The sequence below is a fragment of the Semicossyphus pulcher genome, unplaced genomic scaffold, assembly GCF_022749685.1.
Source record: "Semicossyphus pulcher isolate SPU_LCO1_2020_fin unplaced genomic scaffold, fSemPul1.0.p SCAF_24, whole genome shotgun sequence".
NCBI lineage: Eukaryota > Metazoa > Chordata > Actinopteri > Labriformes > Labridae > Semicossyphus > Semicossyphus pulcher.
Genome location: NW_027211698.1, coordinates 2,326,602 through 2,341,565, shown reverse-complemented (window position 1 = coordinate 2,341,565; position 14,964 = coordinate 2,326,602). Strand labels below are relative to the sequence as shown.

Below are 14,964 nucleotides of genomic sequence, written 5' to 3'. Positions count from 1 at the left end.
GGGGACCGTCAGACAGCTATTGAAAATGACTCTACGTACAATAATGTTAGGGAAAACTCATCCCAGACCTGCTGTGTTTTTTATAGTGTTTTAATATTTTGACCAACAGTTGCTGGAAACCTCTCCAGCTGAGCATCCCTACTGTACCTGTAGTTGAAAACACATCCTGAAAAGACATTTAAAAATGCTTGGGCCTGGTTGGACGTAAACTGAGGCCTGAGGGGCCCTAAAATGACCCTGATGACATCATCAATACTCAATATGATGCAGAAGTAAACATGTCTCACACCGTCATTTTGCTCGCCCCATTATCCATCTCTCTCTCTCTCTCTCTCTCTCTCTCTCTCTGTAATGACTTAAAATCGATCTATTTTGCCCCACACATCACAGAAGTTTGCTGACTAGATGTCTTAAGTTATTTTTTCTCACGCTGCGCCTCCCCTGAAGTCCTCTGGCGCCCCCCAGGGGAGGCGTGCCTCACACTTCGTTAACCTCTGTGGGATAGGCAGAGAGCTGTGTCTCGTGCTTTAAATTAGGGCTGTCAACAAATATTCTAAATTCCAAAATATAACAGAATTGTAATACAAAACGGATATTTGATTATTTAAATAAATATTCAATGTGAAAAAAACTCTCGAGTGTTCTCTAGTTCTCTACTCTTGGTTACGGAGCATCTTTGAATGCAATCATAACTTTACTCTAGCCAAAATGAGCTACTACAACAAACGTGTGGCGTGTGGTTAAAGTTAATAATTAAAACAGTCACTTTATGAAGGATTGAGTTAAAATAAGACATTTCATTAATATATTTGATCTGGTGAAGTGATAAGTACGGGAGATAATTTAGAGGCCAGATGCCCTAAGTTATGTTTCAAGGACTTCATGACCCATAATGCCATGGCGGAAACGGAAGGGCAATGTTGAGAAGTTTTAGCCGCAAGCTAACATATATGCCACCTTTTTATTTCACTAAAGAGAATGTCTTTAGTTCGTAGTCTCTTCTCGTAATTTTTTTAAAGTAGTTGGACTAAGCTAAAACACCCCCAGCGTAACACACAGGTGTAGGTATGTTTAAATAAATACACCAGTCACAGCACAGCTCGCTCAGAGAGCTGAATGTCTGTTCTTCCTAATTATTTAATTAGTTTATTTTGCAAGCCTGTGTTGATCTTTTAAAAGGCATGTTTATGTTTAAATAAGTACGTTTTATCTCTCGTTGTATTGGTACGCCCTCTTGTGGAAATATTGCGCAAAGATAAATAATCGAATAGTTCGAACCTGTGTGTTTTTTTAGAAGGAATAATCAAACGTCATTTTTTGCCAATTTTGACAGCACTACTTGCTTTGTCCCCCTTGTTGACCAGCTTAGAGTTAGGAATAACAAGCACAGCATCTTCCATGTGACTAACCAGACCCATGCTATAAATTGACAGTTTTTTGAGAAAGGCCATTAAATGCTTAAAAAGTAAATAATGTCAGAATGAGTTTAGAATTTAACAGGGCCACTGTGAGCTGCCTGGCACAGAGTCATATGCACTCTCATATCTCTTGGTGCCTATTATGTAAGTGCCGGCTTGCAGCAGAAGCAGTTTTATTTGGCTCAAACGTCAACATTTTGGTGCAAAAAAAAAGCAAAGGTTTTGTTCAGGGTCAGATGGCATCTGATGAACTCATCCAATCAAAACATTTTCAAACCCTGCTGATTATTCCATGCATTACTTCAACATTACCGATGTACTCGTAAAACAATGTGTGAGAAAATACATCCAACTTCTCCAAAGTGTCATTTACCTAGGGAGCATTTACAGCAACAAGCTGACTCAAGAGTGTTTATTCAGCCTCGCTAGAATGTCTTTAAATGAAAGTGAAATGGTGCGACTCCTTTCAGAAACAGGTTTTTTCTTTTTATAAGAGGTTTGAAACACACGTCCAAGTGTGAAGTAGTTTGTTAGACGTCCTCAGAGAGGAGGCACGGCTGTAGCGATATAATGGAAGAAAGTGAAACGCAGTGGTTCCAAGGTCGTCATACCCTCGGAGCATTAGTGCTTTATATGAAAATACAGCCTCTTAAGAGAATATTACATCTCTGAGAGGAAAAATCTCCATGTGTAAAGGTGCAAAACACACTAAAAGTAGGAAAACAGCCTAAATTAACGATTATAGGCATCTTTTTTCACCTTGTTTTCAATAAAAAAGCCCTCACATTCATTAATATGTCTCCAGCGTTATCATCGATCTGCATTTAGCCACTAATGCGCCCTTCCCTCTATTATCACGGGCCTTCTGCTGGTTTGCACCCTTTTATTTTTCAACCCATTCAGCCTCCAATGACGGGCTCGGTGCCCTTTATCATCACAGTCGACGAGTGCGCCTGCCCGTACCTTCTTATCTTGCGTGTTTCAGCAAATATGAGCAGAGAGGAATAATTAGCAAGAAAGCTACAGGTCGGTGCATCATCTAATTATCATGCTTCTGTTTCTCCCGCCGTTCACCCAGAGAGAAAATGTAACGTGTCACAGGTCAGCGCACACAGCAGTTATCATACAGGCTAATTATCAGCTACAACACAAAAAACCAAAGCAGTAGCAATTTTTTTGCTTTGATGCTTAAAACTTTCCAAATACTGCCTATGTAAGCAAATGTACTACAAAATGCTTCCTGCATGCATACTGAGAATCTTTGTTGTACTTTGCATGCGTACATGTGTAATCCCACCCTTGAACTCATGTCAGATGGTTGCATGAGAGAGGTACACAGGTGCAAATAGCATGTAATCTAACTCACCCTTTGTTAACCTCATTGAGATTCAATATTAATGAATTGCCTGAGGACTTCATGTACACACGCGTCCCTGATGGCTCGTTGTACAGTTTGAACTTTGACCATAGAACATGTCTTACTACAACAACTTGGCGTTAACAGCTTTGTGAGAAAGTCCATGTTACCTGCAGTGAAAAAATATATGTTTAATATCCCACAATTGACAACAAAACAACAAGAAATTACAGAAAAAGGTTGTGCTAACCCCACTTAAAGACGACAAAGTAGCTAGCTAAACAAAGAGAGCTAAAACTAAGCAGCTAGCCTTGTGTTAGACTTAATTTACTTCGTCTTCTCTAGCTGTCATGTTTAATTAAAAAGTATTCACTTTGATTAACTGACATCTTTACTTTGTAATTTTATATTACTAAATGGGGTACAACAAATCATTACGGAGGAAAGCTAGCTAGCTTGGCAGAGAAGCTGAGAAGGCTGTCTCTGCCTTTAATGCCAGTAGAATTCATGTAATTTGGTTTTAAAGCTACTTTTATATCACATATTAAAGACTGTAGATACATTTATTATATTTATTTCGAAATAATAAGTAGTTTATCTCTTGAACTAAGTTGTTAGCTAGGCTACTGCATTTAGCCTACATTCCGCTATGATACAAAAGTAAACTGAGGTCGTTCACAGCATGCGACCTTCCAAAAGTTTGCCTTGGCTTCTTTTGACCTTAAGAAGGTTTTGTTCTTAAACCTATTTAAACTTTAACCACAGTGTTGGCAGTTCACAAAACAGCCATATTAATGATATTGTAGGCCTATTTGCTTTGACTAAGCTCTCTTCAAGGGACTGACTAACAATATTGCGCTGATCTGAAAGATGTTGGATTAAAAAACACTCTAGCTGTTCAGGAATTCAATAATAAAGTTTGTACGACTTGTTTCATGAGTGACATTATTGCTACAAAATACTTCAAATGAATAAATCATGTTCTGCCGTCTGTCACTGCCAGAACAGTGAGAACAGATGGAAAACAAAGCACGTATGACTGCTTCGTAACTTCGGAGCCTGCTGTCTTTGTCTCTTTCTGAAAAACACGCAACTTAAGCATGCATGCCTGCACACGCACACACCACAGACCTCCTACCTGCTCCCGACACTTACACTGATCTTAAGATAGACACGGGCTGCTTCTTCTTCTTCACACATTTAAAGTGCTGTTTTTTCTAAAAGTTAGAGGGGATTTGACCAAATGTTAAGCCCTTATGCAAGCCAGCTGGCACATGACGTGACTTTGACACAAACATTGGGCTTAGAGTCTGTTAGCCCCAAGCTGACCTCTATAGAAGCTGGGCATTAAAAGGAAGAATACAACACGGAACTTTTTTATATTTAAAGCAACTGTAAGGAACTTTTTTTGTGTTGCTTTGGCGACCCCTGTGGACTAAACGGTACCACTGGTGTTGTAAAGATCTTGAACCGGCCTGCATTTTTCTATTTTAACTACAGCCGTTTGCGATGTGCAGAGCAATAAGGTAATGCAGCTTTTTGCAGCTTTGTAAGATTAAGAACTATTATGGAGACGGTGACATTTTTGTTAACTATTTAAAGTACTGTTTTATATACCATATTGCTCTGTAAAAATATTTTGTATATAATTCCTTAGTATTGTAAGGTATTCAATATAATAAGCCAAAAGCAAGATATAGTTCTATGTTTGGCTTTGGGGTTCTGCATCGCCCTGGCAGTGTTTATTTATGCTATAATGAACCCCTTGCTGTGCGTTATACCTTATGTAACCTCCACTGACTGTACATTACCATGTCTACAAATGTTTTTCATAAATAAAATAGACAACATAAATATATGTTTTGTATTAAATGTATACATATTGTATATATACTGTATATTACATGTCTTGTAGGAAGAGGGCAGTGTTTATTTATGCTATAATGAACCCCTTGCTGTACATTATACCTTAAATAACCTCCACTGAGTGTACACAACCATGTCTCGCAGTGTATTTCATTACTAAAATAGACAAATTACATATATGTCTTGTAGGAAGAAGGCACATTTTTGGATCAGTTAACAACCAAGGTTGACTTTTTTGTACTTCAGTCAATTCTCTACATTCATCCCCATGCTGGTTCTGCCCTGTACATTTGTGTGTGTGTGCGTGTGCGTGCGTGTGTGTGTGTGTGTGTGTAATGTATTTAAAAATAAATCTCCCTAAGCTCTCATAACTATTCACCGCAAAACCAGTGAAAATGTAAAAAGAGGCTCTTCAGTCAGACTGAATTAAATCGCTTCATTGGAATCTGTCCTGACGACGGATGATGATAGGTATTAAAAGTAACTAAATAGAAACAGTAAATCATATGGCTGATGTCATGCTGAGGCATCAGTATTATATTGAGAGTTTTTCCACAACCAGTTTAATCTTCTCGCAGGTGGTTTAAGGAAAAATGATTTTTCAAAGTAAAAGTCATTTTCAACCAGCACTGATGATTGCCTCTTTAGTGAATGTTCTACCCTTAGTCACTTACATAGGTGAAAAGAAGGTCTTGAGGCACGTCCAATAACAGTCCAGAATGAAGATAACGAACATTTGGGTGATGTTCCAATTTAGGGCAGAACGATGATACAGACATAAAGTGATTAAGGTTTGATGAGATGAGTGATGATAAATCCAATACGTTACGAGCTTGCGGTTAAATTATCTTCATTCTGGACTGTCATTGGATACGCGTCAAGACCTTCTTTCATACACCAAGTGACTAAAGGTAGAACCTTGGAATATTGGAGAGTCACTACAGAAGTAAGAATCTTTTGTTCCCTGCACCTATGCCCGACTAACTTCCTGTTCACCTGTGACCTTTAAGACAGCCTCCCTCGGATGAAAATCTAGTCTTTTTTTCCTCCACATTTTTTAGGTTCATTGTTGTTATATTTGCATATATTTATGTCTGCCTGTTTTTCAGTTGACTAAGTCAAAGTAACAAATTACCATATTAATTATAAAGACACACTTTATTTAAATGTCATTCTGATGGCTGTGTAACAGTCTCAAATACACAATAAGAGTTAAAATGGTAAGCTAAAAGAGACTGAAACATAATTAATATATCTGCTGTTTGCTACCACTGGCTGACTTGTTGTGCTGCTTCTTCAGTATAAGTGAGGCTTTAAATATATCTTAGCCTGAGGCTGAATTCTGTTTCAAGCAGAAAGCTGCAGCTGTACATGTCAGTTCACTTAACCCTAATTCAGTAAACATTTTCTTCTTCTACTTCTTTTTAAATCTGTGCGTAGCTGCTTTCCATGACACACATACAGTAAAAGCATTTGACGGGAACTAATTAAATCTTCATTTATCACTTTTAATTTAATGAAACAAACTTTGTTTTACTTCTGAATTGAGTTGAAGCCTTCAGAGGCAAAGTTTTCAACACAGGACAAAAACACAGTCAAAGAAAAAGTGAGGTCTCTGTCTCGGCTAATTACAACAGAAAACAACCCAACTGAGATGCAATATTTATGCTGAACAACACATTTGATTTTTAATTCATAAGGACAGAAAACTTTGGGGGGGACAGCTTCTGCACGAAAGCTTCTTTTTGCCCTGTAAGCCAAACAATACAACTTGAAGTACTTGAGATGTTACAGATGGTACTTTCCCCTCTTTTTTCACACAGATATGATGTTTGCTTTCATTCCCAAGTCTGACAACTTGAATCTATTTTGGTCGTATTTTCCGGACCATTTCATGCATATAACTTCTTGCCCTGATCTGCTGGAATTCGAGATATCCCCACTCGGCGCAGGAAGAAAAAAAAAAAAAGAATATCAGATGATTGGAATAGTTTCCTTTTTTCAGTAGCGGCGGTGGTGTGTCTGATAAGAGCCGTGGAGGTTATTGTGGGAACACCCATCCTTTTTGGGAGATAAAATTACCCCCGTCACAGGAAATTGACTGAGAAGGCGGCTGGAAATAGCTTTTAAAGTCCTTGGCTGTGGGTTTGTGGAGAAAGAACCTTGAGGATAAAAGACGGGCTCTGCCGTGTATGTGTGTGTGTGTGTGTGCTGCTTCAAAGCATAGGTTTGTTGTGTTCATGTTGTAATCCATTTGGTTAAATCAGCTGTCCTAGTGTTGAAACATACTGTGCTTGTCAAGTGTAAAAATGCACAATAAAACATGCACAGACACAAAACATTACTGATAAGCACAAATTTTACCCTTCTGCTCTCCAGAAGCCTGTCTCATTCATCTTGTATATCTTCAATGCACTTATTCCCTCACTTGACTTTGAAAACTTTCCCTTATAGTGAATCATTAAAGAGCAACAGCAGCTAAAAAGCTTCTTATTATGACCTCCTAAATTCTGCAGCAATCCAGAGGTGTACTTAAGCGCACTGGAGGACCTGCAGGAATTTGAAGGCAATCATCCCCTGTAAGGGCCTGTGTCCACTAACTGCGGTTTTTGTGCTGGCGGCGCCTATTTTCTATACAAAACCAGTGCAGTTCAGCATTTTCAGTGCTCACTGGCATCGACCAATCAAAATCAAGAGGGGATGGGACTTCAGATATCAACAACAATGGTGGAGGTGAAGCTAATCCTTAGATTCTTTCGAGGGTACAATTTCCAGACGTGGAGCTGCTGCTAATGCCAGGACAAGATTTTTTTCTTTGTAAAATGTCATTGAATAAAAGCAAATATTAAGCACACAGAGCAATTCAAAACAGATGTAACAGTTACTACCAAGGGAAGCTGTAGCGCCGCTAGACAACTTTGGTAACCTAGCAACATTTGCCAGTGAGAAGTGTTCTGAATATTGAGGTTGTGGGTGCTGCCAGCGCAAAAAAACGCCATTAGTGGACACAGGCCCTAATGTCCCATGTTTGTAAAAACGCACTATAGCTGCCATCTTGGATGCTCCTAACACCTGATAAAGTACCCTCCAAGTTGCGATTCGCATAGAGAAAATACAACAGTGCCTACTAGCGTGCACTTCAAGTGGAGAAAAGTAGAAAGGCCGCACTTACACTGCAGAAAACATGATCAAGTGCTCTCAAGGGTGCCCTTCCAGTGGTGAAAACGTGCAGTATAGGCTGCCCTACATGCTGGAAAATGTTCCGTATGTAGGTACCCCACTGCCTGGGAATGGTGCCCGATCATTGTTTTGGGCCCCTGCCCCTCAAACAGCACATGTCCGCCCCTGCACTGGTGTGTCAGAACACTGGGACACCCATGAGTGCTGGGTTAGAGGTGGTCAGACATTAAACGGATGTTAAACTTTGATTTAGAGAGAGAACTGAACTATAATAAAGGCTCTGTAATAAGTTTCAAAGACACACAGGGGAAGCAGAAACAAATTTGATTATAGCTCCGGATTGGTCTCCACCGGCTATTAATGCATTTAGCCCTTATGCTGCTCAATGCTTTACCTTCTTCACCAGCTAGACAGAAACTGTGACCGTGTTCCAGTTCGGGGGGCCGCATCCTTCAAAGGACGTAATTGAAGGTCGATTGCGCCACAACTGCGCGTCACAAGCTATCCCATGATGAAGGCTCCTTCCGATGCGGCCGAAAAATGCGTCCCCCTTTTCCCGGGCCACGAAGGATCCATCAGGTGCCTCCTTCGTGGCTCAACATATCCCAAGATTCATTGCTTGCCAATTCCAACGAGATGGTGGACTGTTAATAAATGAAAGGGACCTTGAAAAGGTTAAGTGCCGCTATGTTTGCTAGTTAGCCAGCTAGCTTCCTGTTGCTAGGCGGACAGAGCTGTGCTTTGTGACGCAAGGTTAAGAGCGGGCGAGGCAAACAGGAAATCCTCTGTAGACCAGACCGACTCATTTCAGTTAGGCTTAAGTGGTCTATGCAGGCTACGAAAGACGCATCCTTCGTAGACCACGTCCTTCAAAGGATGCAGCCCCTGAACTGAGACACAGCCTGTGTCTGTGTACCTGTTGATGCTAGGCATATACATTACACTGAGTTTTTAGAGCTATTTACCAAAGTAAAGTCATGTTATCTACTGCTATTATAAACATTTAGCAGTGGATAGTGGATCAATGCCTTTACATCAGACACTATGTAGGCATCACTACTCATACTATGTAGTCAGGTATCACGTAATTTGTCCCAGTTTTCGGAAACATTATGTAACAGAAGCATATCTCAGACAAAAACTTCTCTTCAGTTGAAGTAAATAAGATCCATTATCTAAGAATTTACAGTTCATTGTGCAGCCCTCACTGTCTGCTCTCCTTCGTTCTGTACTGAGTGTTCTTTTTCCGCGGGGCCTTCTCGTCCCTCAATCAAACACAAACACAATAATACACACTCCATCCTTCCCCAATTTCCTCCAAGTACAATGCTCCTTCGTTTTTTCTCAGTTGTTTTTCGCTTTTGAGTTACGGCTACTTTTTTTCCCTTTGGTCTGCAGAAGTAATCTCAGACTGATACAAACACATTGTTTCCAATTTACGGGGGAGAATAAAAGTAGAAAACTGGATGTTGAGGGAAAAACACCACTGTCCTAAATCAAACGCAGAGCACCCAATACAAAGATGACACAGCACTAAGAGATAAAGTCGATGTGGTGGGTTAAGATTGGTGGAAACACTGGAAAGCACAGAAAATAAATGATGACTCCTGTGGTTAAATCTTTCACTTTTTATCCCACTTTGTCTTTGTTTTCTATCTTTTATATATGTCCAACTTTTTCTTGCCTTTACTCGTCAAACTTTTTCTGTCTTCGTCCATGACGTAGGTTTTCCTTCTCATACATACACACCTACGTTTGCGAGGAACAAGGAGAAAGAATGAAGCTAAACTGTGGCAGTTAGGCGAGGACTCCTGAGAACACAATCCTGCTCAGTGTCACAGTAAATCTCGGAAAGACGACGCTCCCTGCCTCAGTCGAGTTTCCTACCTGTCTCCATCTAAGGTTGAGCGAGTGATCCCTTCGCTTTGGCTTATCGCCGCTGCTTCAGGGGGATTTAGCTCACTCGTAGCGACCATGCATATACAATACGCTGATGACAATGTGGTTTACATATTAAGATGTGGAAAGAAAAAAAAGAACGCTGCAGTGACACAGTAGCATTTAGATCCATAAAAGTCTGATCTTTAAGCTGACATGGAGACGCAAGGTGATGAAGCATGCAAAGTTTGTCTTGGTGTCAAGGAGTGGATTTTTTTTGGAGCTGAGTTTGCTGCAGCAGAAAAGCGTTCCTCTAAATACGAGCTTTCCTTTGTGAAAGAACTCTATTAGCCGGTCCGAATATAAGACGTTTTTTCCCTTGAAATTCATCTGAAAAAGTGGGATCGTCTCATATTCAGGGTCTAGACTTTTGAATGCCAAATACGTTCGGATCAGAGCGAGTGTACCCCTCATGACTGAGGCCAGCCGTCACTCACAACTCACAGTGCCAGGGGGGATAAAAGATGGAGAGGCACAGTGATTGTCCGGAAAAAAGTGGCTTAAAAGTAGGCCAAGTTATCCAACAACTGAGGCGGAGTAATGATGCTAATTTTTTTTAAGATAACAATGCAGCAGAGTCATTAAACAACTGTCAAGCAGCCAAGAAATTCGGTGTCACAGAGGGTTATGTCTGAAGACGGCAAGCCCAAAAAGACTAAACAGATGCTAACAGAGAAAATAGTACCGAGGTCCTCAAAGCGGCTACTTCCTAGAGACTGACAGGAGAGTGTGTGAGTGTGTTACTGACAAAGGTAGCAAAGGTATGCTGTCATGCAGCTGGTTCAAGACCGCTCTATAAATAGACCTCACTTCAATGGTTACTGATTTGTTAAAAGTTTGAAAGGCATTTTATTTAATGTGATAATTGATATAAAACATATTAGATAAGGTAAAAGAATGTTTTTGTCTTGGAAAAAGAAGATATGAAAAGGGAGGTTGTCTTATAATCAGGGTCGTCTTATATTCGGACCAATACAGTACTTCTTTCACCACTGCTAGTGAATATATAAACAATATGTCTTTTATTAGAAATTTTACGAACTGCAAAATTATTAATAAACATTAACTGTGTCATTTAAATATCCAAATTTCCTATAATCTTTTAAGCAACATAAAAAGTGTCGCCCTCGGAAATGCAGTGTTTAATGGTTGGTCCAACACAACAACCGGGGCTAATATCTCTCAATTGGATGAATTTCCTTGACACATGATACTGTACAAAAATGTCAACCAATACCATAATCATAAATCTTTAAATATAATTTTTCTTACATGCCATTTTTCATATTGTTCACCAATCACTGGAAGATTTCCTGAGAACTTACTTAAAGGGCCAGTTCACCGATTTTCTACCTCAGTCCTATCATGCTAATTATTGGGAGCTAATACCATTATGGTAAAAAAAAAAATGCAATTTCGCTCTGTGCCTTTGGAGGACGCTATCAGTGTCTCCAATGGACCCTAGAAAACCTCCACCAGACTGTACGCGCACTGAGCCGTTGCCTGCATTGAAAACGGTAGTATTTCACTCTAGCGTCTCTCGCTGGGCTGTTCCTTTCAGAGGGAGGGGTGCAATGCACGCTGGGTGTTGTAGGAATGTAGAATGGGCGAAACCACGAGCTGTTTGTACAACTTTTTCCACAGCTATGGCACCAATTTCAAATATTATTGCTTCTATCGATTACAGAGAACACCAGCTTTGACTGACAGCGGCTTTTTCCAGGGGTGCTCCTATACAATATTTTACTCTCTACTTAACATGTTAAATCTTTACATGTTAAGTAGAGAGTAAAATATTGTCCTCTAAAATGAAGTACAGTGTATGGAATAGCCTCGTATAGCATTAAAGTACTCATGCAAACTTACTTACATGTATGTAATTACTTTCTGCCTATATTTCAGTTCGTGAAAAGTTTTTCAATCCATGCAGCATTACACCAATTATAATCTGAATGCATTGGCTTACTGTATATCTGAAACTCATAACTCATAAAATCAACATGACTCAGCTCAGTTGGTTCAGAGCAGTCATTAACTTTGCACAGATACAGTTTTGTCAGACATAGATAATGAGTGAAATTCTGCAGATAAACCAGCAGGATGATTGACAGACGATCAACCTGACAGGCAGGCGGGCTGTTCAGCTCGGAGAGATTTATTCTTGTTGGCAACAACATGGACGCTGTAGATGAGTGTTAACCCCTTCGTGTCCAAATCAGACCACACACAAACAAGCAGACGGAGACAGCTTGATGATTAAAAATCCCTGGGATGCTGTGATGTTATTCCCTTGTGTACATGTCACAGTGTATTCCATGTACAGAAGGTTGTGTGCGTGCATGCAGAAATGTAAAGTTTGCATGACAGTTGTATTCAGCTTTTTGCGTTTACACATGCATGCATGATTTTTTTCTGCACGTGCACAAGATGCGGACTGAAAAATCTTGTCCTCCCCACGTCCTTTATTATCTCTACTTACAATAACAGCATCCTTAGTGTTACATTCCTCTCTTAAAGGACCTCTATGCTGCTTTTGCTTTTGTGTGTCATGGCCGTATTAAGGTCATCCATTAAGCCCCTGGTGTCATGAAAGCACACACACACAAAAACGCACAAATCCCACCATCTTTATGTGTGGTTACTGTCGCTGTGTATTCAATATTCCCTCTGGGGAAGCTCCTTTTTTAATCCTCAATGGAGCAACAGAACCTGGCTGTGTTTACACTGCTGCTTAAAAATCGTTAAAGGTGCATCAATTCGAATGCAGCATCTCTATTTAGTTGTTTTTTATTTTAAGGTGAGAAGTAAAGTATTAACCAACAATTGAAGCTATATCTTTGACATTTGCTGTCCCGGCCTTCTTTGCTCCATTGCACCTTCACACTATTTGCCAGACGTGCTAGAAATCTCAGCATTCGCTGAGTCGGAGCTTAAAGTCAGCCAGAAAACAGTTTTGAACGGGACAGTGGAGACGCGGCATCAGAGCCGCTTAAGCACGCTCCGTTTGGCAATAATATGACGGTCTTGGAAGTAAAGGAGACAGCTTGTGCCTGGGCGGATAAAAAAAAGGGAAAAAAAGGGGGTAAAAAGGGGGAGGGAAGAAGGGAAAAAAAGCAGGGCGGGGACAGAGCTGACGTCCTGTCACCTGTTTGCCGGTTCGTTAGCCGAAAGCGCTACTGCTACTGCTGCTGCTGCTGCTGCTGCGTGCTCTCATAGGGGGAAGCTTTTGATGCCTAATTTGCCGCTTGGCCGGGTTTGCGCATGGCTTGGTGCTCAGTGGAGTGGCTGTCCAAGTCACATCCTCTCCTAGAGTAGGATCCGTGGTCGGAGGCTCAGACGGGGCAGGATGAGGAGGCAGTACAGGGATGAGGGGTATCACCAGCGATCAGAGGTACGTGCAGCGCTAAACGCACCTCTCTGAAACTCCTGGGAACGCTTGTGAGGAAGGCTTTTCTTCACTGAGGAATCAAACATTTTGTTTTATCTCTTGTTTTCTAGAGTACAGTTGTTTCGCACTCGCTCTACAACTTTTCTCCGTGTTTTTGCGGTGTAGCGCCTGAGGTTGTCTCGCAACTTCCATCACTCGTAGGAACCTATGGCGGGAAAATCTGTTTCACTGACATCCTCCTTTGATTTACAGCGCAGCCCTTCTCGTCTGTTTCCTTGCATTTAAATCCCAACCACTTCCTTTCCATTTCTCACTCTCTCTCTCTCTCTGTCTGTTGTCTTTTCTGTGTTTGCTGCAGCAAGCCCTGGACTCCAACCTGAGCAATTTGATTAAGAGGAACAACGAGCTGGAGTCGCTCATGGGGAAACTGATCCAGACTTGTCAACATGTAGAGGTGAGTCCAAGTCGTCCACTGAGGTCACCAGTGACCTATATAATATCTGTGGTGAGTCAATGTGACATTGTTATTTGAATTGCTGACGCTTTGGTTAATGAATGACAGCACTAGATCTGTGAAGAATATTAAGTTTTCTTTTGTTTTATATGTTTCATTACACAAATAATATGGCAATAATTTTATACTTTATTTTATTTATTCTTTGTTTCATGGCTTAAAATCGAGACGACTGTCCTGTAGCTTAGCATGTAGCTAACGTTAGCTGCTAAACTAATATTTAGAGGCTGTTTTTAAATAGTTATACTATATTTTTTACTAATTTTATTTTAATGCTTGAAGCTTTTTTTGCATTATCTTTCTTTTTTTTTTGCAGCTATACTTATACTACTTACTTATACTTATACTTATACTAAATTTAAGATATAAATATGACGGTGCAACTTCTGCAGGGCAGAGTTGTAATGAATTTAACCTGCAATGATAATATAAGGGATAGTAAAAGTGCGCATTTCAAGTAAGATATGAATCTGCAGCATTGTTACAGATGCTAATAAGGTGTAGCATTAGCTGATAGTGTTGTAGCATGATATGTTTAGTCTTTAAAATAATGTCCAAGCATTAAGTTTAACTCGTTTTTTCCCCAAAAAATATACATTTGTGTTGAAAGTGGTGCAAAATTACTCCATGTATGTGTCTTTACCTCGACTGAGGGCTATTCAGCACTAAGCCTGCATGTTCATGTAACGCTGCCCTACTAAGAAGCTTTAAATACAGCAATGCCGCAGGGTTAAAAGGCTGCAGCATCTTACTCCAGAAATAATGGAAAGCAGCCTCTCCGCCTGGCAAGGCCTTTGCAAACTGCAAGGAAAGAGGATTTTGATTTACTTTAGAGATTTAATTTTTTTTTTTTTTTTAGCTAAAGTGATGTGTGCATGTTTTTTGTGAGTGTGTTTTTCTGCAGCTGTCACGCAAAGATGTTTGCTGCGTGCTTAGCTGGAGGGGAAATTTCGATGATGCAGGAATTTTAAACGCACGCTCTTCGATTCTTTTCGATCAAAAAAGGGAAACACTTTAAAAATCAGAAATGCGTAAATAATGCACACGAAGGGAGGGGGAAAATGCTTGACCTGTTTCCCCCAGTGCATTATGGTCACAACTTCACTTACAGTAGCACAAGAATAGCTAGTGGAGTGTACAGTGATAGCACGTTGTCTTTGGGTGAGAAAAGTCTCATTGCACAAGCATGAAAGTGGGACTTTCACGGGAACATACATGCACATGAAGCTTCCTAAAGTGATGGTGCTAAAAAAATAAGCAGGTCATGCAGGAAATGCACCACACCGGCGGCTTTTATATGAAT

General features: G+C 40.3%; 1 protein-coding gene across 1 annotated transcript in view; it reads left to right on the top strand.

Annotated features, from left to right (window-relative positions):
- LOC138603392 (E3 ubiquitin-protein ligase Midline-1-like) overlaps positions 1-14,964 on the top strand; it is a 48,859-nt gene that overhangs the window by 20,094 nt on the left and 13,801 nt on the right. The window contains exon 3 of the mRNA XM_069675142.1: positions 13,506-13,601. Within this exon, the coding sequence (XP_069531243.1) occupies positions 13,506-13,601 (96 nt within the window). The remainder of the gene's footprint in view (positions 1-13,505; positions 13,602-14,964) is intronic.